The sequence below is a fragment of the Pan troglodytes genome, chromosome 18, assembly GCF_028858775.2.
Source record: "Pan troglodytes isolate AG18354 chromosome 18, NHGRI_mPanTro3-v2.0_pri, whole genome shotgun sequence".
Taxonomy (NCBI): Eukaryota; Metazoa; Chordata; class Mammalia; order Primates; family Hominidae; genus Pan; species Pan troglodytes.
The window spans coordinates 4,285,940-4,313,643 of record NC_072416.2 but is presented as its reverse complement, the minus strand read 5'-3'; the positions used below and the strand labels follow the sequence as shown (position 1 = coordinate 4,313,643).

Genomic DNA, 27,704 nt, shown 5'->3' with positions numbered 1-27,704 from the left:
TGGTGACAGCTGTCAGGTCTCTGGGGACAGCCGGGTCATCTCTCCAGCTCCCAAAGAAACACCAAGAAGCCCCCGCATGCCAAGGACACCACCCCTCTGGACCACTGTGCCCCAGCTCTGACCACTGCAGTCCCATCTTCTCTGTGAGAGGGGGTGACAGAGCTCCAGTGCAGCCCAGGTTGGGGAGGTGGGTCTGCCAGGGACCAGTTTAGGATTTGGAGAATCGGCCCTGGCCACCTGAAGGTCCGAACCTGGAGGGGAAGGACAAGGGGCCAGCCACACAGCCTGGGCAGGGGCCTCTGCTTTCCACCTTTCAGACCCTGAGGGCAGAGTCCCGTGGGAGGGGACCCTCAGGGGGCCGGGGGCTGGCTGCCACAGCGACTTCCTCCTTCCCGCAGATCCCCAGGCGTGCACAGCAGGCAGAAGCTGTGGGGGAGATCGCCGTGCCCGCTGTGTCCTCCCGGTGACCAGCTGTCACCTGAGCCCAGGGCGCCTGCCCCAGCAGCCTGGTGTGTTTGCCAAGCCAGGGCTGGAGCTTCCTGGACCCGCCTACCCTGGAGGGGATGGAGCAGTGAAGGGCACCGGGCCAAGCGCTAGGCATCTGGGGCTAAGGAGACAGAAGCCCGCGGTGCCCGTCCATGCGGGCCCTCTGCCCCAGCACCCACATCTCAGGACACCCCTTCCTCCCAGGTCTGGCGGTCCAGTTTGGGGGACACCGAGCTGGGGTGGTGTGCAGCCAGCAGAGGGGATTCAGGATCCCGGGGTGACTCCTGGCCCAGGCCTGCCACCCCACAGCTGGCTCCTGGCCCCAAGGCAGCCCCGGGCAGGGGTGGTGATCGGGGGCGGGACGGGGCCCGGACCTCCTGACCCCCCAGCCCCGCCGAGCGGGGGTGTATTTGCATGTCCCCGCCCCACGCACGGCATTGGCGGCGGCGGCGGGAGGCCGGGCCTGAGTGGCTGCGCGCCCGTGGAGCGGCGGGGGCGGGGCGCGAGCGGGGCGCCCGGGATGATGATGATGATGATGCCGCCGCCGCCGCCGCCGCCAGGGGAAGGGTTCGGGTCCGGGTCGGGCTCGGCTGGCGCGGGGTGCGGGACGGCCCAGGGCACGGCGGCTGCAGCGGGAGCACACTGAGCGCCCGCCCGCCATGTCCAGGAAGAAGACCCCCAAGAGCAAAGGGGCCAGCACCCCCGCTGCCTCCACGCTGCCCACCGCCAACGGGGCCCGACCGGCGCGCTCCGGGACTGCGCTTTCCGGCCCCGACGCGCCGCCCAACGGGCCCTTGCAGCCCGGCCGGCCCTCGCTTGGCGGCGGTGTCGACTTCTACGACGTCGCCTTCAAGGTGAGCCAGGCACCCGCCCCCCAGGCCAGTGCAGCAGGTGGCGCCCGGCCTGAGCCAAGGGTTGGGGGTCGGACAGGGGGTGCAGGGCCTGCGGCCCCAGGGCGCGGAGCCCACGCGGGAGGAACCCCGTGGGGCTTGCACGGTGCATCGTGCACACACAGCTGTCCATCCCAGGTCTGGGGTATCCAACAGCTGGCAGGGCCTGTCCCCCACCCCCCAGGCGGCATGGTGGCACAAGGGGTCCCGCGACCATCAGTGCCTGCGTCCCGCGCCCCAGTGCCCTGGCCCCCGCCCGGGGTCTCACCATTTCCCGTATGCTGCCCTCCCTCAACCCAGCGGCTGCGGCTGTGGGCCTTTTTTTTTTTTTTGCTGGGGGGAAGAGGTTTGCCAGATGGATGGGGAACCCTGGGACTCCAGACCAAGGCAGAGGCTGTGTGGACTTGGCAGGGGGCTGGGAGGACCATCTTTGGGTTTGGTAGCACAGGTTTCGGGGAGAAGGCCTGACTGCTGCCCACTTGCACCTCCCCCCAACCTCAGACTTGGCCCAGGTCCCTCTTCAGATCGAGATCTGATCCTAATGGGGCAAATTCCTCTTGAGCCTTGCTGGGGTCATGTCCCTACTGGGATGTGGAGAAGCCCCCGGCAGAGGCCTCCCCAAGTCTCTTAGGAGGTACCCAGCTGCCACCCCACCTGCTCCCCTCCCAGATGCTGTCCACCGTGTGGGGGTATGGACGTTAGGGAGGGTCCGGGATGCAGGTGGCTGCCCTCACTCCCCGCTGAGACGGCCACCGTGCAGAAGGACAGAGCAGCCCCAGCCTTTCAGAGGCAGACGCTGGGTGTCCAGCCCATCGGGGTCCCTGGCCCCGCTGAGCCTGCAGGCCTGGGCTGCCTCCCTCCACTCCTCACCTGCAGCCCCCTTCTGACCAGGCCAGCTCAGGGCAGACCAGACTCCCCCCAACCCTCCTGCTTGTCCTAGGTCATGCTGGTGGGGGACTCGGGCGTGGGGAAGACCTGTCTGCTGGTGCGATTCAAGGACGGTGCTTTCCTGGCGGGGACCTTCATCTCCACCGTAGGCATTGACTTCCGGGTGAGTGGAGGCCCTGGCCTGGCCCCACATCAGAGTCCTGCCGGTACCCCTGAGCAGCAAGTTCTCTGTGATCCCCGTGGTACCGACAGGCTCGAGGCCTGGACCCCAGAAGCTGCCTGCCTCGACCTTCCAACACCTGGGCTGGTGGCTGCACCCGACAAGCATAGTTAGTTGCCCTATGCCAGGGGCTGGCATTACCCAGGGACCATATCCTGTGCCTTGGGGGAGGCGGACACTGTTGCCTACAGGGTGGTGGGTCAGAGGAAGTCAAGGGCCACGTCCACTTGGGGCCAGCAGTGCTGCCTCGGTACAGAGGCCTTACTGGGCCCTAGAAGCACGTGCTCCCTGCAGAGCCTGAGCGAGGGTTTCCAGGGCTTGCCTAGGAGAGAGGACCCTGCTCTTGGGTGAGGAGCGCCCACCCCCACCCCCACCAGCTGGAATTCCTCGTGCTGAGGTGCCGGCTTGTCCTCAGCAAATCTTAAATTTGCATTTTTCTCACCCTTTAATTAGAGCCAGTTAGAGGGAGGATGGAGGAAGGGCTGTTCCAGGGACAGGAAAAGGGGCTCCCTCCAGTCTGGGGAGCTGTTCTCTACCCCGTCTCGGGGGTTCCAAGTCCCCTCAAGTCCTCTGGGATGGAGTGACGCCTGAAGTGCCCGAGGGGGGCAGGCCAGTCCTGTCTGGTCCCCACTTCCCCACCTCCCTCTTGGCTCTCGGGCAGGTGGTAAGAGGTGAGGCCATTTGGTTCGCACTCTCGTTCAGGGTGCCAGGGAAGGCGGTGTCCTCCCCAGCCCAGCAGATGGCCCTGCCTGGTTCCCGGGAGACCCAGAAGCACTCTGACAGCAGGAGCTCAGGCTGAGGGAGGTGGCACAGGTTCCAGCTGCCCAGAGCCTCAGACTGCGGCTGAAGCTCCCCGCCCCCACCCCAACAGATGGGACTGGGGCTAGACCACTCCCTGCCTTACGTCTACTCGTTAACTGGGAGGGCCCGGCTGGGGACGCTGCCAGGCAGTTCTGGGATCTGCGGTTACTGCCTTGGGTCAGACAGGCCCAGGCCCAGCCCTGACAATCCCAGCAAGGAGTGGCTTTAATTTTTTATTCTTTTGAAGCAGGGTCTCACTCTGTCGCCCTGGCTGGAGTGCAGTGGTGATCATGGTGGACTGCAACCTCCAACTTCTGGGTTCAAGCCATCCTGAGTCTTTCAAGTTAGCAAAAAGAGCTACTGGGGAGGCTGAGGCGTTGCAGCTCGTTAGTTCCTGCACCCATGTGCAGATGAGGAAACCGAGGCAGTGTCAGTAAGAGGCCTGGTGGGGTCATGAGTTCAAATAAGTCAGCGTAAGAGGCTCTAAGCAGGAATAGTGCAGAGGCTGCGGGGAGAGGCCTGCACTTGCAGGTGTGGGTGAGGTCAAATTGGCTTCAGGGAAGCCTGCAGGGGCTGGGCTGGACCTGGGAGCTGGGAGGTCTCAGGGGACAGGAAGGCAGTGAAGCTAGTGGGGCCAGAGGCTGGGCTGGGCCCATGCCAGAGCTGGCTGGTTCTGTCTGTTTCAGAACAAAGTGGATAACTCAGCATCCCAGCCTAGGCCCAATGCCACTGAAGATGGACCTGCCCCCTGGGGACCCAGGAGTCCTACCACTCAGCTGTCCCCAGGAGTGCCCAGACCCTCATTCTTATCCAAGGACCTAGGAGCCCTACCCCTGGCCTTCCCTCATCAGCCATAAATGATGATTTACTGCTGTTACCATCATCACTGCCTTCAGTGACCAAGGGCCTTCCAAGGTGCCAGCTCTGGAACGAAGGATGCCCTTGGGAGGTGATGACACTCAGGTACACGGGTGCTCAGCAGATTGCTTCCTCCTATCCTCAGACGGTCTTTGCATGCATGCAGCCATTGGCACTCCCATTGTATGGAAGGAAACCAGCCCAGGGTCACACAGCTGGTCAGCAGCAACATAGCTGGTCTCAAATCTAAGGTGCCTGGCCATGCCTCCATGAGGGACCGCCTGCAAGGGAGGTTGATCCTGGCTTTGGGGAGCCTTTCCTGGGCTGCACGAATAACCTCCATTGTTTGAGACCCCAAACTCTGCTCACATCTTCCTTTCCCTGTCTCTGCTTGGGCTATGATCACGGTGACTCTAGCAACCCTTCATGGACATTATAGTACTCTCTGCTATTCACTTTTGGTCTAATCTGACTTCAACCCCCACTTACTGGGTCTCTCCTTTTACAACCAACACAACCGAAATCTAGGGCTTTTTTTTTTTTTTTTTTTTTTTTTTTGAGACAGAGTCTCATTCCATTCTGTCACCCAGGCTGGAGTGCAATGGTACGATCTCGGCTCACTGCAACCTCCGCCTCCCGGGTTCAAGGGATTGTCCTGCCTCAGCCTCCTGAGTAGCTGGGATTACAGGCGTGTGCCACCATGCCTGGCTAATTTTTGTATTTTTAGTAGAGACGGGGTTTCACCATGTTGGTCAGGCTGGTCTCGAACTCCTAACCTCGTGATCCGCCTGCCTCAGCCTCCCAAAGTGCTGGGATTACAGGCGTGAGCCACCATGCCCAGCCAAATCTAGGGCTGGAACATGGCTGCAGCATATAAATAGAATTGAATTCCATAGTTTTGTTAACCCTGTTTTTTGTTTGTTTGTAGTTGTTGCTGTTTTTGAGACAGAGTCTCGCTCTGTCGCCTAGGCTGGAGTGCAGTGGTGCAATCTCGGCTCACGGCAGACTCTGCCTCCCGGGTTCAAACTATTCTCCTGCCTCAGCCTCCCAAGTAGGTGGGACTACAGGCGCCCACCACCACACCCGGCTAATTTTTGTATTTTATTAGAGACAGGGTTTCACCATATTGGCCAGGCTGGTCTGGAACTCCTGACCTTGTGATCCGCCCACCTCGGCCTCCCAAAGTGCTGGGATTACAGGCGTGAGCCACCACACCCCAGCCCCTGTTTTGTTTTTGTTTTGCTTGTTTCTTAGGGTTGTTTTTCTATTTATGGTAAAGGCATTGGCTTTCCATTTGTAGCATCAATAGAATATTTCCTGTTAACAGTAACCTTATGTCATAGTAAATGGTAAAGGGATTTAAAGCAGTGGTTTTCAGCTGCCAGAGGCCTGAGTGAGTTTGGGCACACTCTGTGTGATCGGGCAGAAGGCCTGTGGGAAGTTTAGCTGAGGACAGGGCCAGGAAAGGTGATGGACAGTGGGGGTCTGTCCTGGTCACCAGGCCCCTGGGTCCTGCCCACCTGCTTGGAGCTCCCCACCCATCACACATGATGCTGCCAAGCCCTCTGGGTATTGTGGGCAAATACCTTAGGAGAGAAGCTGATGAACTTTGTTTCTTGAAATGCACAGATTCCTTGGACATCCCTGAGAGATCAATCATGAAAGTCAACTTGGTTTTCTCCCCCTCATTTGAGTTCAGAATTTAAAGTCCACACACACAGGCAGTAAGATGATATAGATAAGGACATCATCACTCGGTTTCGGATGTTAAAATGTCTAGGTGGGTTAGGGGTGATTTGAGATCACACAACCTTGTGCCACAAAGAGGAATTCCCAGGCCGGAGGGAGACATTTTATTGCCATGTTATGATCTTATCATTGAGTTGAAAGGCAATCTTGTTTCATTTTGGATTCTTTCTTATGTTTGTGTCTTATAAGGGCACTTTGAATTTCCAAGCAAATAATAATTTTGAATTAGCTTTTAATCATTGACTTCTAGCACAGTTATATGATCAGAAACATGCTGTGTGATTTGATTGCTCTCAAATATATTGAGATTTGCTGGAACAAAATAAGTCAGGTTAATTTTTGTAAATGTACCATGCATGCTTAAAATGAATGTATCTACATTTGTTCCTGAGATACAGGTTGATGGACGGATGGCTACATGGATGTGATGGAGATGGTTTACTATCGGGACCTTCCGTATCCTGCTGATGCTTTGTTGCTTAGGATATGAATGGCTGAGCGGAGGCTGTAAAACCTGGCACTCTGCTTGGGTATGAGGTTCTTCCTGCCATCCTGCCATCATTTGTTTTTTATGTTTTGTCGCCAAAAGTGACCTTGAGGAACCCTGGGAGCTCAGGAAGGAAGGAGCGCCCAGAAGCAGGGACAGGGAGCTGGTTGGGGAGGACCAGAAATCAGGTTTGTGAAGGTTCCAGAGAGGACCTGTCCTTGCGAGGAGTGTGGGGGACTGAGATGGGGGAGGGGTCATTGGAGTGATGCGGGCGCTACTTGGAATGTCCATTGTGAGGCACCACCGGGGTCATCAGGGATTGGTGGAGAGGGAGTATAAAGCCCCAGGGTTGCTAAGGGAGGGCCCAGACCGAAGAAGGTTTGGTGGATAGCAGAACCTTTTTGTCTCCCTCTAATTGCTCCTAAGCCTCACGCTCCCTTGCCCCGCGTGTCCTGTTGCTTCCCTGATCTTCTCCGTGACCTGTAGCTAAACCTTCCACCAGCGCTTGGGAACTTAATTTGAACCGGATCCTTTCCCAGACCCCTTTCTTCTTCTCCTCCTCCTCCTCCACCTCCTCCAGGTGCCCAACAGCCCCCTTCTCCTCCTTTCCCTTCCCTTACTTCCCCCCTTCCCCTCCCCTTCCCCTCCCCCTCCCCTCCCCCTCCCCTCCCCCTCCCCAACTCAGATCCGGCCCGGTCCCCATCCCCTTCCCTCCCCCCTGCCCTAAGCCACCTCCACCTCCGTCCTGGCCGCCTCAGGGCGCCTGAAAGGACCAGGACATGCGGGTGCGGTGGCTGCTCTTTTGGCTCCTCTTTTGGCTCCTGCTGGCATTTATCAGCCATCAGTCCACCTGTGTGAGTGGACAGGTGCTGTGGCTGCTCTTTCGGCTCCTCTTTTGGCTCCTGCTGGGATTTATCAGCCATCAGTCCACCTGTGTGAGTAGACGCTGGACCCGCGGGGTTTATTCCTTTTTACTGGGCTGTGTCACGCGGCATGAAATGACACAGCTCAGGCCTGTAATCCCAGCACTTTAGGGGGCCGAGGTGGGCAGATCACTTGAGTCCAGGAGTTGAAGGCTAGCCAGGGCATCATAGCGAAACCCCATCTCTACAAAAAATTCCAAAAAAGATTAGTCGGGCCTGGTGGTGCGTACCTGTTATCCCAGTTACTGGAGAGGCTGAGGTGAGAGGATCGCTTGGGCCCAGGAGCTGGACGGTGCAGTGAGCCAGGATGGCCCCGCTGCACTCTTGTCTCTAACAAACAAAACGGACCAAAACAAAGTGAAATGTCATTTGATTTGTGTCATCTGGTTTGATGACTTTTTTTTTTTTTTTTTTAAGACAGTCTCACTCTGTCACCCAGGCTGGAGTGCAGTGGCAAGATCTCGGCTCACTGCAACCTCCACTTCTGGGGTTCAAGCAATTGTCCTGCCTCAGCCTCCTGAGTAGCTCAGATTACAACGCCTGGCTAATTTTTGTATTTTTAGTAGAGACTGGGTTTCACCATGTTCGCCAGGATAGTCTCCATCTCTTGACCTCGTGATCCGCCTGCCTCGGCCTCCCAGTGCTGGGATTACAGGCATGAACCACCGCGCCTGGCCAAAATATATAACCTTAAGTGTAAGTTTAGTAACTTTGGAAAGTACATACGCCAGCATAAACCAACCCCCTTTCAAGATCTACATTATTTTATTTATTTATTTATTTTTTTGAGACAGTTTCTTCCTTGTTGCCCAAGCTGGAGTGCAATGGGGCAATATCAGCTCACCGCAACCTCTGCTTCCCAGATTCGAGCGATTCTCCTGCCTCAGCCTCCCGAGTGGCTGGGATTACAGACATGTGCCACCACTCCCAGCTAATTTTGTATTTTTAGTAGAGATAGGGTTTCTCCATGTGGGTCAGGCTGGTTTTGAACTCCCGACCTCAGGTGATCCGCCCGCCTCGGCCTCCCAAAGCGTTGGGATTACAGGCGTGAACCACCGTGCCCAGCCAAGATCTACACTATTATGTCACCCCAGAAAGTGAACTCTCACTCTTCCCAGCCAGTCTCTTTCTTATCATAGGTTAGCTTGCTTATTCTGGAATTTCGCGTATACAGATGCATGCCATGCCATAGGTACTCTTTTGTGTCTGCTTTATTCTGCTCAACACCATGTTTCTGAAATCATTACCATTGTTGTATGGTTCTCTAACTCCATCATTTCCATTTCAGACTGAGCATATGCTGAGTTCAACCTGTTGAAGGGCTATCTCTGTTTAATTCACCATCTTGAAAGAAACATTGAAAATTGAGATGTTTTCAAGAATATATAGTTAAATCCTGAGGAATCGATGTAGAAATGTTATCAGAAGCTGTCTGAACTTACTCAGGGGAAGTCTTCATCTTCACTCACATAAGAGTCTAATGGAATTAATGTCAACAATCTTAGAGAAATCCCACACTATTCATGCCATTTTCATGATCTCCACCTTGGTAATTTTTTTTTTTTTTTTTTTTTTTTTTTTTTTGAGACAGAGTCTCGCTCTGTCACCCAGGCTGAAGTGCAGTGGTGCGATCTTGGCTCACTGCAACCTCTGTCTCCCGGGTTCAAGTGATTCTTCTGCCTCAGCCTCCCAAGTAGCTGGAACTATAGGTGCGTGCCACCATGCCCTGCTAATTTTTTGTATTTTTAGTAGAGATGGGTTTCACCGTGTTAGCTAGGATGGTCTCAATCTCCTGATCTCGCGGTCCACCCACCTCGGCTTCCCAAAGTGCTGGGATTGCAGGCGTGAGCCACCATGCCCAGCCCACCTTGTTAATTTTTAAGCACTAAAATTGGATTCTTATTTGTGAATGAAGTAATCTCTTCATTGTATTTTTTTTTTTTTTTTTTTTACTTATGCTGAGCTTTAAATGACAAAGATTCATATAACCCAAGAGAGAAGTATTATTTAGAGGGATTCTTTTACCATGTGATATATAATAAATGCATCCAATGTTATACATCAATTTAAAAAACAAGTAAATAACTAAAGAAAAGATAACTACTGGCCAGGTGCAGTGGCTCACACCTGTATTCCCAGCACTTTGGGAGGCCGAGGCAGGTGGATCATGAGGTCAGGAGTTGGAGACCAGCCTGGCCAAGATGGTGAAACCCTGTTTCTACTAAAAATACAAAAATTAGCCGAGCGTGGTGGCAGGCGCCTGTAATCCCAGTTACTCAGTAGCTGAGGCAGGAGAATCGCTTGAACCCGGGAGGCGGAGGTTGCAGTGAGCTGAGATCATGCCACTGCAATCTAGCCTGGGTGACAGAGCAAGACTTTGTCTCCAAACAAAAAGAAAAGAAAAGATAAGATAATTACTTTCTACTTAGCTTGTCTTAGCCATGAGTGACGGGCTGCATGTGGCCCAGGACAGTTTTGAATGCAGTTCAACACAAATTTGTAAACTTTCTTAAAACATTAGGAGATTTTGGCCAGGTACAGTGGCTCATGCCTGTAATCCCAGCACTTTGGGAGTCTGAGGTGGGCAGATTACCTGAGGTCAGGAGTTCGAGACCACCCTGGCCAACATGGCAAAACCCCATCTCCACAAAAAATACAAAAATTTGCTGAGTGCACTGTCAGGCACCTGTACTCCCAGCTACTCAGGAGGCTGAGGCAGGAGAATCACTTGAACCTGAGAGGCAGAGGTTGCAGTGAGCCGAGAGCACACCACTGCACTCCAGCCTGGGTGACAGAGTGAGACCCCATCTCAAAAACAAACAACAAACAAAAACAAAAACAAAAACAAAAACAAAAAAAAAAATGGCCGGGCACGGTGGCTCACACCTGTAATCCCAGCACTTTGGGAGGCCGAGGCAGGCAGATCGCCTGTCGGGAGTTCAAGGCCAGACTGGCCAACATGGTGAAACCTCATCTCTACTAAAAATACAAAAATTAGTCGGGCATGGTGGCAGAGACCTGTAATCTCAGCTGCTCGGGAGGCTGAGGGAGGAGAATGGCTTGAGCCCAGGAGCTGGAGGTTGCAGTGAGCCGAGATTGCACCACTGCACTCCAGCCTGGGCGACTGAGTGGAGCGGAACTCTGTCTCAAAAAAAAAAAAAAAAAAAAAAAAAAGTTTTTTTTTTAGATCATCAGCTATTGTTAGTGTTAGTGTATGTTATGTGTGGCTCAAGACAACTTTGCTTCTTTTAATATAGGCAGGGAAGTCAACAGATTGGATATCCCTGCTTTATACCAAGAAAGACAACACCCCACATTTGCAATGCCTAAAAACACTACCAGCCATCTGAAAAACATGTGACTTCTAACTTCTGTTCTTTTTTGTAGCAGTGGAATCCCACGGTGATATCTGAGGGATGTGGTTACCTTTTGGAGGAGGTTGACGGTTTCTAAGGATGATTCTTTCTGAGTGAAATATTGTCAGTGTCATTGACCGTTTCATTATTTCAACTATTATTATTCCAGGTTATCAATACTCTGGCTGACCTTCGTCATCGTGGGACTGACTTTGGTGGAAGTCCTTGGTTACTTATCATTACTGTGTTTCTGAGAAGTTATAAATTTGTCATCTCCCTCTGCACAAGTTACCTTTCTGTGAGTATACTAACTTTCTGTAGAGGTATACTTGTAATCACAAATAAGAATAAATTATATGAAACAATTCACGTTTCTGGACTTCATTATGAATATGTGGTTTTACCCCAAAAATCAGGGAAATGATTTATTAGCATAAGAATTATGAAAATACCTGCCATTTACATTATGAAAATTAAATAGGTCGGTGTTTGTTTAATAGAATGTCAACAGAGCTTTTGGTCAAAAATAAGTTTTTTTAACCTTTGTGCTATTTGTCACAGATGGAGTATGAGGTTTTGTCACTTAAATAGGAAAGTCTTTCTAAACTCTTCTGCTTTGTAGTTCTATCGTATGGGTGGAAGGAAAGCTTCCAATCTCCTCTCTGAAGATTCACTGCAGAAATGAGCTGACAACAGACAGCTTAACAGGAAAAGAAAAACATAGAACAGGCATAAACATGGGAACCAGCTGAAAAATGAGACTGCTAGAAGGGCTGGATGGTTGATGCTTAAAGAGCGCCCTCTTCTGAGGGGAGAGGGAGATAGATGGAGATGTAGGCCATTTAGAGGGGCAGCAAATGATTTTTAGGGGAAATAAAAGAGCCCAAGAAACAAACAATTGGCCTGAGACAAAGTTCCTCTGAGGTCATAGGGACGAGGTGACAAACTGCCGGAAGGTGAAGGGCAGAACTGCACTGTGTCTCATGATGCAGAGAAAGCCCCAGAGAATCTCTTAGAACTGCCCTCCAAGAGAATCAATGAAAAGTGTGTCTGGGCAGGGTAATTTTGAATGACATCATTCAAAGTGCATGTTCCCACTTGCAACTGGAGAGAGATCAGTATGTCAAAAGTCTGTACTTGGTAAGAATTTGGCTGCTAAGTTGTGCCATAATTTGTCTTTTGAGCCTTTTTTCCTTTGGGTAAGTTGAGCTCTACATTTTGTCTTGCCATTCATGACAGTAAAAAATGTGGTCATCTGGGGGCTGAACCTCCTTCTGAACAATGATCCAAGATAAAAGTACTAATACCACAAGGCTTTTTTATATTCAAGGGAAGAGGAAGTATGTTTCAGTTTTACCACCTAGATAATTACACGTCATTTGGCACTGCCTTTCAAGATATGTAGAAAACAGAAAATATATGAGTTATGAAGATATCCAGGCACATTTAACATTCTCTATGCCACTTAGTCCTGAACAGAGAATTTTCGGTATAAATTGGAGGAAGCTTTTTTTTTTTTTTTTTTTTTTTTTTTTCTTTTCTCACCCCCAAGACGAGTCTCCCTCTGTTGCCCAGGCTGGAGTATAATGGTGTGATCTCGGCTCACTGCAACCTCCACCTCCTGGCTTCAAGTGATTCCCCTGCCTCAGCCTCTCAAGTAGCTGGGATTACAGGTGCCCACCACCATGCCCAGCTAATTTTTGTATTTTTAGTAGAGTCGGGGTTTTACCATGTTGGCCAGGCTAGTCTCAAAACACGACCTCAAATGATCCACCCGCCTCAGCCTCCCAAAGTGCTGGGATTACAAGCGTGAGCCACCACGTGAGCCAGGGGAAGTTTTTAAATTTACCACTTTTTAACAATTCCATTTAGGAAAGTTCAGTTGAGCTGTTGGACTTGGACAACTTCGCACCTCTCATCTTTGTCCTTGTCATCTAGTCATCTATACCATTACCTCCTAAGCAGGGACATCATGGTTGCCATGAAGCATTCATGTGTGATGGCATTTCTTTGCTTCTCATTTCTTCATGTGTTTGACATTTCTCCTAGCTCCAAACTGGACCAGCTACCTTTCCTATGAAATCTAGCAGTAGCTGTGGGATTGACGTGGTTGCTCTTTTCATCTTTTTAGATTACCCATTGCTTCTCTCGAAATCCTAGTACATGATTTTTTTTTTTTTTTATCCCATGTGCAGAAATCAGGAAAAAACAAATTCTACAAAGAATTTGAAAGATATTATTTCAGGCCAGGTGTGGTGGCTCATGCCTGTAATCCCAGCACTTTGGGAGGCTGAGGCAGGTGGATCACTTGAGGTCAGGAGTTCAAGACCAGATGGGCCAACATGATGAAACCCCATCTCTACTAAAAAGACAAAAATTAGCCAGGCATGGTAGCAGGCACCTGTAATCCCAGCTACTTGGGAGGCCGAGGCACAAGAATCGCTTGAATCTGGGAGGTGGAGGTTGCCGTGAGCCAAGGTAGTGCCACTGCACTTCAGCATGGTTGAGTGACACTCCGTCTCAAGAAAAAAGTCATTTCAATGACTACCTCAGGAGATTCATAGGTATCTGACCCACATCTGAGATGGGATTTGCATTGCATTTTAGCTATGATGAGAACAAATATTTAATATCTTCGAAGATTAAAAGCATACTGTGATAATATGGAAATCTTGGTGGGAATTCAGTCATTAGTGAGAATGTTTTGCGTTAAGTTCAAACCAGCCTCAACGAAGCTGATGTGAGGGAAGGGAAAGTGAACTCTGAGTAGAGCAGGGACAGAAGGAAGATGCTCCAGTGCAGATCAGGAAGGAGCAGGGGGTGAAATGTTACAAATTCTAGAACTCAGAGAGCTGAAGGTAATTACTTCCTTTTCAAGTTGTGAAACATGTTAACCTGTGGTAAAATACTTACAAGATGATAATTACCATCTAACCGTGTTGAAGTGTGCAGTTCAGTTGTGTGAAGTATATTCATGTCATTTTTTTTTGAGACGGAGTCTCACTCTGTCACTAGGCTGGAGTGCAGTGGTGGGATCTTGGCTCACTGCAACCTCTGCCTCCTGGGTTCAAGCAGTTCTCCTGCCTCAGCCTCCCGAGTAGCTGGGACTACAGGCGTGCATCACCATGCTCAGCTAATTTTTGTATTTTTAGTAGAGACGGGGTTTCACCATGTTGCCCAGGATGGTCTCCATCTCTTGACCTTGTGATTCACCCGCCTCGGCCTCCCAAAGTGCTGGGATTACAGGCATGAGCTACCGCACCTGGCCTATTTTTTTTTTTTTTTTTTTTGAGACAGAGTTTCAATTTTGTTGCCCAGGTTGGAGTGCAGTGGCACAATCTCAGCTCACCACAACATTTTCCTGCTGGGTTCAAGTGATTCTCCTGCCTCAGCCTCCCGACTAGCTGGGATTACAGGCATGCACCACCATGCCTGGCTAATTTTGTATTTTTAGCAGAGACAGCGTTTCTCCATGTTGGTGAGGCTGGTCTCAAACTCCCGACCTCAGGTGATCCGCCTGCCTCGGCCTCCCAAAGTGCTGGGATTACAGGAGTGAGCCACCGTGCCAGCCTCATGTCATTCTTGTGTGTGTGTGTGTGTGTTTGTGTGTGTGTGTGTGACAGAGTCTCATTCTGTCGCTCAGGCTGGAGTGCAGTGGTGTGATCTCGGCTCACTGCAACCTCCGCCTCCCAGCTTCAAACGGTTCTCTGCCTCAGCCTCCCGAGTAGCTCGGATTACAGGCGCCCGCTGCCATGCCCGGCTAATGTTTGTATTTTTAGTAGAGATGGGGTTTCACCATCTTGGCCAGGCTGGTCTTGAACTCCTGACCCCGTGATCCACCTGCCTCGGCCTCCCAAAGTACTGGGATTATACGCATGAGCCACCGTGCCCAGCCGTCATTCTTATATTATTATTTCCTAGGTGTCTTTCCTGAAGACTATCTTCCCGTCTCAAAATGGACATGATGGATCCACGGATGTACAGCAGAGAGCCAGGAGGTCCAACGGCCGTAGACAGGAAGGTATGGCTCTGTTGGAGTCCCCATAGTGTGGAAATGAGTTTGCCCTGGAAAGGGAAAGAACAGCTTCTTGCCCTCAGGTTTCTCACCTTCTCCTCTCCTCACTCTCACCAAGGGCTGAGGTCCATTTGTATGCACACAAAGAAAAGAGTTTCTTCCTTTCCAGGAATTAAAATTGTCCTGGAAGCCATCTTTACTTTATGGAGACAGGTGGAAACCAAAGTTCGAGCTAAAATCCATAAGATGAAGGTGACAACAAAAGTCAACCGTCATGACAAAATCAATGGAAAGAGGAAGACCGCCAAAGAACAGTAAGATGTGCCTTGACACAAATACTGTTGTATGAACCATGTGCCAATCAAAGTAGACCACTGTAAAGTCCTTGAGAATATTTTCTACAATATTTGTGGCAAATTCAGTGGGTTCAAAATTGAGTTTGTCCTTTCTGCTTCATTAGTTTAAGATGTATAATTCCTTTCCCTTCCTACATTCTTGTTTGTAATTTTTTGGGGGGAAGAGGAGATGCTAGTACTGGCATTGGTTTTCCTTTCTCTCTCTCTTTTTTTTTTTTTCCTGAGATGGAGCTTTGCTCTTGTTGCCCGGGCTGTAGTGCAATGGCACAATCTCAGCTCACTGCCTTTTGGGTTCAAGCAATTCTCCTGCCTCAGCCTCCCAAGTAGCTGGGATTACAGGTGCCCATCACCACGCCCAGCTAATTTCTGTATTTTTACTAGAGATGGGGTTTCACCATGTTGTCCAGGCTGGTCTCGAACTTCTGACCTCAGGTAATCCACCCGCCCCAGCCTCCCAAAGTGCTGGGATTAGAGGCGTGAGCCACCACACCCAGCCTTTTTTTTTTTTTTTTTAATTTTGAGATAGAGTCTCGCTCTGTCGCCCAGGCTGGAGTGCTGTGGTGCAATCTTGGCTCACTGCAACCTCTGCCTCCCAGTTTGAAGCAACTCTGCCTCAGCTTCCCGAGTAGCTTGGATTACAGGTGTGTGCTGCCACATTCGGCCATTTTTTTTTTTTTTTTTTTTTTTTTGAGACAGAGTCTCACTCTGTCACCCAGGCTAGAGTGCAGTGGCATGATCTTGGCTCACTGCAACCTCCGCCTCCCAGGTTCAAACAATTCTTATCCCTCAGCCTCTTGAGTAGCTGGGACTACAGGCATATGCCACCATGCCCGGATAATTTTTGTATTTTTAGTAGAGGCGGGGTTTCACCATATTGGCCAAGCTGGTCTAGAACTCCTGACGTCATGATCCGCACACCTCGGCCTCCCAATGTGCTGGGATTACAGGCGTGAGCCACGGTGCCCAGCCCAATTTTTGTATTTTTAGTAGAGACAGGGGTTCACCATGTTGGCCAGGCTAGTCTTGAACTCCTGACCTCAGGTGATCTGCCTACCTCAGCCTCCCAGTGTGAGCCACCGCACCCAGCCTGGATTGTTGAATTCAATGCTTGGGTCACCTCCAGATTCATTTTCACAGTCTTTCATGTTTTGGTCATATTACATTGTATTTTGCTGCCATATGACTGATCTTTTTTTGTTAAATGTGAGATACTTGTTAAAAAATATTTAGCAATGAATTGAGGCCTAGTAGCATGTTATCTTGCTGCAGAAGAGATGGGAGTCTACTTCTGGGGGATGGTCAGGGGTCCTCCATACAGGCTGCAATTGAGGTCGTCGGTGCAGGCTCAGTCCCTACAAAGGCCAGGGTATTTCCTGTCCACCTCTATTCTGATGCATGACCCTTCTGGGTCTCAACCAGAGCCAGTGGACTTCAGTATGGGTCGCTTTCATTGGCAGACCCTCAATCCACTTGTTTTCCATCTAACCCCACGCATGTGTGCAAAAGCTGCTCTGCTTCTTTGCATCTCGGTAGTTCCTTCTGGAATTCAGCAATGAAACTCAGGGAAATGGGTTCCAAATGCGAGGCTGACTTTCGTCCTGGGTTTCCTTCTTCTCCGTCTTCACCTCATGTCTGTTTACTGCCATGTTAGCAATTTGATGTATTCAATCATGGGTTTTGTATTCTGTTTGGTGTCCCCCATTGTTCTCATCGGAGATCAGAAGCTTCAGATGCACTTATGTCAACTCAAGAGTAGAATGCTTCCTTAGCTTCCCTCCAGAGTCAGGTTTTGTGTTTCTAGTTCCCAAGTGCACAGCAGGAGTAGTGATGTCCTCACTGGCTTCTCATTTGCATTAAACTGTGAGCTTCTTTAGCGTGGGGACAGGACCCTGCTCCCATTGCATTCTCAGCACCTCACCACACACTCCTTGTTGGAGGCCACTCCAGACAGCATGTGCTGAAGGATGCCCTGTGGTCAGAAACAAGTTCATTAACTTTCTCTTTGAAGTGTTTTCGTCCCTGTTTCGTAGCGTTCTGGGAGTTTTACACATCCTTCCTATAAAACCAAGTATCAGGTGAGATCCTTAGGATCAGGACCATGAATCAAGTGGTGTGAGGGCAACACAGCAAACTTACCCTTTTTAGGCCGTTTCCTTTTTCGGCCCTCAATCTCTGTGAACTGAACCTTGTTAAAGTCAGTCAACACCAGGGTGGATGGTTTGCCCTTGTCACCTATTTTCAGGACATAACACCCTGACTTAGGAGCCATTCCGATCATTTCTAATTCAATAGATGCACCCAGCATTCAGATTGCCTTTTCAGGATCTTTAAAGTCGATGACAAGAGTTCCAGTCCTGAATCATGGCAAAGTGCAGTAGTGAACTGCGGGGTTAATGACACCATATTCTGGAAGGATCTCTCTATGGCTGATGGTCTCAGTTCCGGCATCAGCCTCTGACTGAGAATCAGGTCTCACACAGGAGGAGTCAGATGAGGAGCAATCCTCTGCTTCCGATGGAGTTAGTTGTGATGAATTGGTGAGGTCTGGTTTTTCACACTGAACTAAAATGAGCTTTTGCTGTGTCAAGCACAAGACTGACCCCAGAGACACACATAGTGCACCTCATAGAAGCTTTTAATAGTCTTTATATTTACTAAAGAATAGGACTAACTATGGAACTATGAAGATGAGCTGGAAATGACAGGTGACTTGCCAGCAGGCCAGAGTGTGATTTTTTTTTTTTTTTTTTGTCCCTCAATGGGAGGTGTCCATTCTTCCTTCAGTTGTGAGAATCAGTTGGTTCATTTATGGGAAGGTCGCAGGGGGGGATCTTTGAATCACAGCCTTCAGATGCCAGAAGGGCAGAGGGAATCCCACACAGGCTGGTGGATCATGTGTGTGCATTTCTCTCCCTTCTAGTCTGAGGAAACTAAGCATCAAAGAACGTGAGCATGCAGAAAAGGAGAGGCAGCTATCAGAGGCAGAGGAAAATGGGAAATTGGATATGAAAGAAATACACACCTACAAGTGAGTTCAGAAACTGAACCCCACCCTCTTGGGAAACGCCCATTGGAGTGTTGTTTTTAACCTTTGTACAATGTTTAGACCCAGTAAATGCATAAATAGAAACAAATGGTCAGAAGACATATCGTGAGAGAGAGAGAGAGTTCACAAAACAGAAAACAAAGTACCTTAATATTTACCAGTGACCAAAAGATGTGAAGCAGCAAAACGTCTCCTGACCCCATTGCCAGCTAGACTGTGTGGAAACTCGGTTCATACCAGCCATTCTAGGGGTGGGGTGAGTTGTTGTCATCCTTAGGAAAGTGTGTTGTTGTAGGATCAACCACATCCTTCAAAAGGACTATGCCTGTTTATAAGCCCAGCTGTTTCTGCCCTGTGAAACACGGTAAGGATATTAATACAAAGAGAATACAGCTTTACGATAAAAGATGCTCAATGAAGGATGAATTAGGGATATACTGAGAATGGGGAAGGAAGCTATCATCTCAGAAGTCAGCAGGCAGTAAGCAAGAGGAGGAATCAATATAGCAACAGTTTGGATCAGACTGTACGGTTTTTTGGTTTTTGTTTTTGTTTTTCTGAGATGGAGTCTCGCTGTGTCACCCAGGCTGGAGTGCAATGACGTGATCTTGGCTCACTGCAACCTCCGCCTCCCAGGTTCAAGTGATTCCCCTGCCTCAGCCTCCCGAGTAGCTGGGATTACAGGTGCCTGCCACCATGCCCGGCTAATTTTTTGTATTTTTAGTAGAGACGGGGTTTCACCGTATTAGCCAGGATGGTCTCAATCTCCTGACCTCGTGATCCATCCGCCTCGCCCTCCCAGAGTGCTGGGATTACAGGCGTCAGCCACCGTGACCGGCCCAGACTGTACTCTTATAGCCATCTGAAATACGTTTTCTAGGTAGAGATAGATTGTGTAAGGGTACAGTTGTGAGGATAACAGAAACATGGCAGATTATTTAAAATCATCCTGAAAGTGGTGCTTTATCTGATGAAAGTGATTGTAATCCATAGGAAAATGTTTCAACGTGCACAAGCGTTGCGGCGGCGGGCAGAGGACTACTACAAATGCAAAGTAAGGAGCTTCCTCCCCGCAGCTGCAGGATAGTTCAGTGCTGATGCAGATGATGCCACGGCCCTTAGACTCTCTCAACACTCAATTTCTCATGTGTTGGCTTTTTCAGATCCCCCCTTCTGCAAGAAAGCCTCTTTGCAACTGGGTAAGTTTGCTTGTTTTCCTTGCTTTTGGACATAGTCTGCCAGGTCAGGACATGGATACATTTTTCTCCCTACAGCTCTGTGCTCAAGCCCTGCAGAGGGAGATGGCAGAGAGGAAGGCTGCCTACAAGCATCACAGTCCCATCCCTGTTGGTAACCGTGTTGTGCAAAAACCTAATGCATTATGGCAAATGGATGTCACGCATGTTCCTTCATTTGGAAGATTATCATATGTTCATGTAACAGTTGATACTTATTCACATTTCATATGGGCAACTTGCCAAACAGGAGAAAGTACTTCCCATGTTAAAAAACATTTATTGTCTTATTTTGCTGTAATGGGAGTTCCAGAAAAAATCAAAACTGACAATGGACCAGGATATTGTAGTAAAGCTTTCCAAAAGTTCTTAAGTCAGTGGAAAATTTCACATACAACAGGAATTCCTTATAATTCCCAAGGACAGGCCATAGTTGAAAGAACTAATAGAACACTCAAAACTCAATTAGTTAAACAAAAAGAAGGGGGAGACAGTAAGGAGTGTACCACTCCTCAGATGCAACTTTATCTAGCACTCTATACTTTAAATTTTTTAAACATTTATAGAAATCAGACTACTACTTCTGCAGAACAACATCTTACTGGTAAAAAGAACAGCCCACATGAAGGAAAACTAATTTGGTGGAAAGATAATAAAAGTAAGACATGGGAAATAGGGAAGGTGATAACGTGGGGGAGAGGTTTTGCTTGTGTTTCACCAGGAGAAAATCAGCTTCCTGTTTGGATACCCACTAGACATTTGAAGTTCTACAATGAACCCACTGGAGATGCAAAGAAAAGCACCTCTGCGGAGACACCGCAATCGAGCACCGTTGACTCACAAGATGAACAAAATGGTGATGTCAGAAGAACAATGAAGTTGCCATCCACCAAGAAGGCAGAGCCACCGACTTGGGCACAACTAAAGAAGCTGACGCAGTTAGCTACAAAATATCTAGAGAACACAAAGGTGACACAAACCCCAGAGAGTATGCTGCTTGCAGCCTTGATGATTGTATCAATGGTGGTAAGTCTCCCTATGCCTGCAGGAGCAGCTGCAGCTAACTATACCTACTGGGCCTATGTGCCTTTCCCGCCCTTAATTCAGGCAGTCACATGGATGGATAATCCTATAGAAGTATATATTAATGATAGTGTATGGGTACCTGGCCCCATAGATGATCGCTGCCCTGCCAAACCTGAGGAAGAAGGGATGATGATAAATATTTCCATTGGGTATCGTTATCCTCCTATTTGCCTAGGGAGAGCACCAGGATGTTTAATGCCTGCAGTCCAAAATTGGTTGATAGAAGTACCTACTGTCAGTCCCATCAGTAGATTCACTTATCACATGGTAAGCGGGATGTCACTCAGGCCACAGGTAAATTATTTACAAGACTTTTCTTATCAAAGATCATTAAAATTTAGACCTAAAGGGAAACCTTGCCCCAAGGAAATTCCCAAAGAATCAAAAAATACAGAAGTTTTAGTTTGGGAAGAATGTGTGGCCAATAGTGCGGTGATATTGCAAAACAATGAATTCGGAACTATTATAGATTGGGCACCTCGAGGTCAATTCTACCACAATTGCTCAGGACAAACTCAGTCGTGTCCAAGTGCACAAGTGAGTCCAGCTGTTGATAGCGACTTAACAGAAAGTTTAGACAAACATAAGCATAAAAAATTGCAGTCTTTCTACCCTTGGGAATGGGGAGAAAAAGGAATCTCTACCCCAAGACCAAAAATAATAAGTCCTGTTTCTGGTCCTGAACATCCAGAATTATGGAGGCTTACTGTGGCCTCACACCACATTAGAATTTGGTCTGGAAATCAAACTTTAGAAACAAGAGATCGTAAGCCATTTTATACTATCGACCTAAATTCCAGTCTAACAGTTCCTTTACAAAGTTGCGTAAAGCCCCCTTATATGCTAGTTGTAGGAAATATAGTTATTAAACCAGACTCCCAGACTATAACCTGTGAAAATTGTAGATTGCTTACTTGCGTTGACTCAACTTTTAATTGGCAACACCGTATTCTGCTGGTGAGAGCAAGAGAGGGCGTGTGGATCCCTGTGTCCATGGACCGACCGTGGGAGGCCTCGCCATCCATCCATATTTTGACTGAAGTATTAAAAGGTGTTTTAAATAGATCCAAAAGATTCATTTTTACTTTAATTGCAGTGATTATGGGATTAATTGCAGTCACAGCTACGGCTGCTGTAGCAGGAGTTGCATTGCACTCTTCTGTTCAGTCAGTAAACTTTGTTAATGATTGGCAAAAAAATTCTACAAGATTGTGGAATTCACAATCTAGTATTGATCAAAAATTGGCAAATCAAATTAATGATCTTAGAGAAACTGTCATTTGGATGGGAGACAGACTCATGAGCTTAGAACATCGTTTCCAGTTACAGTGTGACTGGAATACATCAGATTTTTGTATTACACCCCAAATTTATAATGAGTCTGAGCATCACTGGGACATGGTTAGACGCCATCTACAGGGAAGAGAAGATAATCTCACTTTAGACATTTCCAAATTAAAAGAACAAATTTTCGAAGCATCGAAAGCCCATTTAAATTTGGTGCCAGGAACTGAAGCAATTGCAGGAGTTGCTGATGGCCTCGCAAATCTTAACCCTGTCACTTGGGTTAAGACCATTGGAAGTACTACGATTATAAATCTCATATTAATCCTTGTGTGCCTGTTTTGTCTGTTGTTAGTCTGCAGGTGTACCCAACAGCTCCGAAGAGACAGCGACCATCGAGAACGGGCCATGATGACGATGGCGGTTTTGTTGAAAAGAAAAGGGGGAAATGTGGGGAAAAGCAAGAGAGATCAGATTGTTACTGTGTCTATGTAGAAAGAAGTAGACATAGGAGACTCCATTTTGTTCTGTACTAAGAAAAATTCTTCTGCCTTGAGATTCTGTTAATCTATAACCTTACCCCCAACCCCGTGCTCTCTGAAATGTGTGCTGTGTCAACTCAGAGTTAAATGGATTAAGGGCGGTGCAAGATGTGCTTTGTTAAACAAATGCTTGAATGCAGCATGCTCCTTAAGAGTCATCACCAGTCCCTAATCTCAAGTACCCAGGGACACAAAAACTGCGGAAGGCCGCAGGGACCTCTGCCTAGGAAAGCCAGGTATTGTCCAAGGTTTCTCCCCATGTGATAGTCTGAAATATGGCCTCGTGGGAAGGGAAAGACCTGACCGTCCCCCAGCCTGACACCCGTAAAGGGTCTGTGCTGAGGAGGATTAGTAAAAGAGGAAGGAATGCCTCTTGCAGTTGAGACAAGAGGAAGGCATCTGTCTCCTGCCTGTCCCTGGGCAATGGAATGTCTCGGTATAAAACCCGATTGTATGCTCCATCTACTGAGATAGGGAAAAACCGCCTTAGGGCCGGAGGTGGGACCTGCGGGCAGCAATACTGCTTTGTAAAGCATTGAGATGTTTATGTGTACATCTGGTGCCCAACGTGGAGGCTTTTCTCTAGGGTGAAGGTATGCTTGAGCGTGGTCATTGAGGACAAGTCGACGAGAGATCCCGAGTACGTCTACAGTCAGCCTTACGGTAAGCTTGTGCGCTCGGAAGAAGCTAGGGTGATAATGGGGCAAACTAAAAGTAAAATTAAAAGTAAATATGCCTCTTATCTCAGCTTCATTAAAATTCTTTTAAAAAGAGGGGGAGTTAAAGTATCTACAAAAAATCTAATCAAGCTATTTCAAATAATAGAACAATTTTGCCCATGGTTTCCAGAACAAGGAACTTTAGATCTAAAAGATTGGAAAAGAATTGGTAAGGAACTAAAACAAGCAGGTAGGAAGGGTAATATCATTCCACTTACAGTATGGAATGATTGGGCCATTATTAAAGGAGCTTTAGAACCATTTCAAACAGAAGAAGATAGCGTTTCAGTTTCTGATGCCCCTGGAAGCTGTTTAATAGATTGTAATGAAAAGACAAGGAAAAAATCCCAGAAAGAAATGGAAAGTTTACATTGCGAATATGTAGCAGAGCCGGTAATGGCTCAGTCAATGCAAAATGTTGACTATAATCAATTACAGGAGGTGATATATCCTGAAACGTTAAAATTAGAAGGAAAAGGTCCAGAATTAGTGGGGCCATCAGAGTCTAAACCACGAGGCACAAGTCCTCTTCCAGCAGGTCAGGTGCCTGTAACATTACAACCTCAAACGCAGGTTAAAGAAAATAAGACCCAATCGCCAGTAGCTTATCAATACTGGCCGCCGGCTGAACTTCATTATCGGCCACCCCCAGAAAGTCAGTATGGATATCCAGGAATGCCCCCAGCACCACAGGGCAGGGCGCCATACCCTCAGCCGCCCACTAGGAGACTTAATCCTACGGCACCACCTAGTAGACAGGGTAGTGAATTACATGAAATTATTGATAAATCAAGAAAGGAAGGAGATACTGAGGCGTGGCAATTCCCAGTAACGTTAGAACTGATGCCACCTGGAGAAGGAGCCCAAGAGGGAGAGCCTCTCACAGTTGAGGCCAGATACAAGTCTGTTTCGATAAAAATGCTAAAAGATATGAAAGAGGGAGTAAAACAGTATGGACCCAACTCCCCTTATATGAGGACATTATTAGATTCCATTGCTCATGGACATAGACTCATTCCTTATGATTGGGAGATTCTGGCAAAATCGTCTCTCTCACCCTCTCAATTTTTACAATTTAAGACTTGGTGGATTGATGGGGTACAAGAACAGGTCCGAAGAAATAGGGCTGCCAATCCTCCAGTTAACATAGATGCAGATCAACTATTAGGAACAGGTCAAAATTGGAGCACTATTAGTCAACAAGCATTAATGCAAAATGAGGCCATTGAGCAAGTTAGAGCTATCTGCCTTAGAGCCTGGGAAAAAATCCAAGACCCAGGAAGCGCCTGCCCCTCATTTAATACAATAAGACAAGACTCAAAAGAGCCCTACCCTGATTTTGTGGCAAGGCTCCAAGATGTTGCTCAAAAGTCAATTGCCGATGAAAAAGCCCGTAAGGTCATAGTGGAGTTGATGGCATATGAAAACGCCAATCCTGAGTGTCAATCAGCCATTAAGCCATTAAAAGAAAGGTTCCTGAAGGATCAGATGTAATCTCAGAATATGTAAAAGCCTGTGATGGAATCGGAGGAGCTATGCATAAAGCTATGCTTATGGCTCAAGCAATAACAGGAGTTGTTTTAGGAGGACAAGTTAGAACATTTGGAGGAAAATGTTATAATTGTGGTCAAATTGGTCACTTAAAAAAGAATTGCCCAGTCTTAAATAAACAGAATATAACTATTCAAGCTACTACCACAACAGGTAGAGAGCCACCTGACTTATGTCCAAGATGTAAAAAAGGAAAACATTGGGCTAGTCAATGTCGTTCTAAATTTGATAAAAATGGGCAACCACTGTCGGGAAATGAGCAAAGAGGCCAGCCTCAGGCCCCACAACAAACTGGGGCATTCCCAATTCAGCCATTTGTTCCTCAGGGTTTTCAGGGACAACAACCCCCACTGCCCCAAGTGTTTCAAGGAATAAGCCAGTTACCACAATACAACAATTGTCCCCCGCCACAAGTGGCAGTGCAGCAGTAGATTTATGTACTATACAAGCAGTCTCTCTGCTTCCAGGAGAGCCCCCACAAAAAATCCCCACAGGGGTATATGGCCCCCTGCCTGAGGGGACTGTAGGACTAATCTTGGGAAGATCAAGTCTAAATCTAAAAGGAGTTCAAATTCATACTAGTGTGGTTGATACAGACTATAAAGGTGAAATTCAATTGGTTATTAGCTCTTCAATTCCTTGGAGTGCCAGTCCAGGAGACAGGATTGCTCAATTATTACTCCTGCCATATATTAAGGGTGGGAATAGTGAAATAAAAAGAATAGGAGGGTTTGGAAGCACTGATCCGACAAAAAAGGCTGCTTATTGGGCAAGTCAGGTCTCAGAGAACAGACCTGTGTGTAAGGCCATTATTCAAGGAAAACAGTTTGAAGGGTTGGTAGACACTGGAGCAGATGTCTCTATCATTGCTTTAAATCAGTGGCCAAAAAATTGGCCTAAACAAAAGGCTGTTACAGGACTTGTCGGCATAGGCACAGCCTCAGAAGTGTATCAAAGTACTGAGATTTTACATTGCTTAGGGCCAGATAATCAAGAAAGTACTGTTCAGCCAATGATTACTTCAATTCCTCTTAATCTGTGGGGTCGAGATTTATTACAACAATGGGGTGTGGAAATCACCATGCCCGCTCCATTATATAGCCGCACGAGTCAAAAAATCATGACCAAGATGGGATATATACCAGGAAAGGGACTAGGAAAAAATGAAGATGGCATTAAAGTTCCAGTTGAGGCTAAAATAAATCAAGAAAGAGAAGGAATAGGGTATCCTTTTTAGGGGCGGCCACTGTAGAGCCTCCTAAACCCATACCATTAACTTGGAAAACAGAAAAACCGGTGTGGGTAAATCAGTGGCCACTACCAAAACAAAAACTGGAGGCTTTACATTTATTAGCAAATGAACAGTTAGAAAAGGGTCATATTGAGCCTTCATTCTCGCCTTGGAATTCTCCTGTGTTTGTAATTCAGAAGAAATCAGGCAAATGGCGTATGTTAACTGACTTAAGGGCCGTAAACGCAGTAATTCAACCCATGGGGCCTCTCCAACCCGGGTTGCCCTCTCCGGCCATGATCCCAAAAGACTGGCCTTTAATTATAATTGATCTAAAGGACTGCTTTTTTACCATCCCTCTGGCAGAGCAGGATTGCGAAAAATTTGCCTTTACTATAGCAGCCATAAATAATAAAGAACCAGCCACCAGGTTTCAGTGGAAAGTGCTACCTCAGGGAATGCTTAATAGTCCAACTATTTGTCAGACTTTTGTAGGTCGAGCTCTTCAACCAGTTAGAGACAAGTTTTCAGACTGTTATATTATTCATTATATTGATGATATTTTATGTGCTGCAGAAACGAGAGATAAATTAATTGACTGTTATACATTTCTGCAAGCAGAGGTTGCCAACGCAGGACTGGCAATAGCATCTGATAAGATCCAAACCTCTACTCCTTTTCAGTATTTAGGGATGCAGATGGAAAATAGAAAAATTAAGCCACAAAAAATAGAAATAAGAAAAGACACATTAAAAACACTAAATGATTTTCAAAAATTGCTGGGAGATATTAATTGGATTCGGCCAACTCTAGGCATTCCTACTTATGCCATGTCAAATTTGTTCTCTATCTTAAGAGGAGACTCAGACTTAAATAGTAAAAGAATGTTAACCCCAGAGGCAACAAAAGAAATTAAATTAGTGGAAGAAAAAATTCAGTCAGCGCAAATAAATAGAATAGATCCCTTAGCCCCACGTTGGGCGCCAGATGTAGGGGTGGGTTGCCCCTACACACCTGTGGGTGTTTCTCGTAAGGTGGAACGAGAGACTTAGGAAAGAAAAAGACACAGAGACAAAGTATAGAGAAAGAAATAAGGGGACCCGGGGAACCAGCGTTCAGCATATGGAGGATCCCGTATGGAGGATCCCCTATGGAGGATCCCGCCAGCCTCTGAGTTCCCTTAGTATTTATTGATCATTCGTGGGTGTTTCTCAAAGAGGGGGACGTGTCAGGGTCACAAGACAATTGTGGGGAGAGGGTCAGCAGACAAACACGTGAACAAAGGTCTTTGCATCATAGACAATGTAAAGGATTAAGTACTGTGCTTTTAGATATGCATACACATAAACATCTCAATGCTTTACAAAGCAGTATTGCTGCCCGCAGGTCCCACCTCCGGCCCTAAGGCGGTTTTTACCTATCTCAGTAGATGGAGCATACAATCGGGTTTTATACCGAGACATTCCATTGCCCAGGGACAGGCAGGAGACAGATGCCTTCCTCTTGTCTCAACTGCAAGAGGCATTCCTTCCTCTTTTACTAATCCTCCTCAGCACAGACCCTTTACGGGTGTCAGGCTGGGGGACGGTCAGGTCTTTCCCTTCCCACGAGGCCATATTTCAGACTATCACATGGGGAGAAACCTTGGACAATACCTGGCTTTCCTAGGCAGAGGTCCCTGCGGCCTTCCGCAGTTTTTGTGTCCCTGGGTACTTGAGATTAGGGACTGGTGTTGACTCTTAAGGAGCATGCTGCATTCAAGCATTTGTTTAACAAAGCACATCTTGCACCGCCCTTAATCCATTTAACTCTGAGTTGACACAGCACACATTTCAGAGAGCACGGGGTTGGGGGTAAGGTTATAGATTAACAGAATCTCAAGGCAGAAGAATTTTTCTTAGTACAGAACAAAATGGAGTCTCCTATGTCTACTTCTTTCTACATAGACACAGTAACAATCTGATCTCTCTTGCTTTTCCCC

The 27,704-nt window shown here is 47.8% G+C and overlaps 1 protein-coding gene across 24 annotated transcripts; it reads left to right on the top strand.

Moving 5' to 3' along the window:
- The first annotated feature begins 258 nt into the window (after positions 1 to 258).
- LOC112205920 (endogenous retrovirus group K member 7 Env polyprotein) lies at positions 259 to 26,712 on the top strand. Of its 24 annotated transcripts, none has more exons than XM_054668666.2 (10): positions 259 to 690; positions 1,154 to 1,340; positions 2,317 to 2,427; positions 10,828 to 10,956; positions 14,580 to 14,679; positions 14,843 to 14,987; positions 17,950 to 18,057; positions 19,069 to 19,129; positions 19,239 to 19,274; positions 19,350 to 26,712. In XM_054668666.2, the coding sequence occupies exons 3-10, from the start codon at positions 2,320 to 2,322 to the stop codon at positions 22,173 to 22,175; spliced, it is 3,513 nt and encodes a 1,170-aa protein (XP_054524641.1). In that variant the 5' UTR covers positions 259 to 690; positions 1,154 to 1,340; positions 2,317 to 2,319; the 3' UTR covers positions 22,176 to 26,712. The 24 variants fall into 24 exon arrangements, 22 of the variants coding, with proteins under 22 accessions (XP_054524641.1, XP_054524653.1, XP_054524652.1 ...); XM_054668673.2 differs by lacking the exon at positions 259 to 690 and having other exon boundaries at positions 719 to 1,340; positions 19,350 to 21,447; positions 22,036 to 26,712; XM_054668674.2 differs by lacking the exon at positions 259 to 690 and having other exon boundaries at positions 722 to 1,340; positions 19,350 to 20,663; positions 22,036 to 26,712.
- Positions 26,713 to 27,704: the final 992 nt, after the last annotated feature.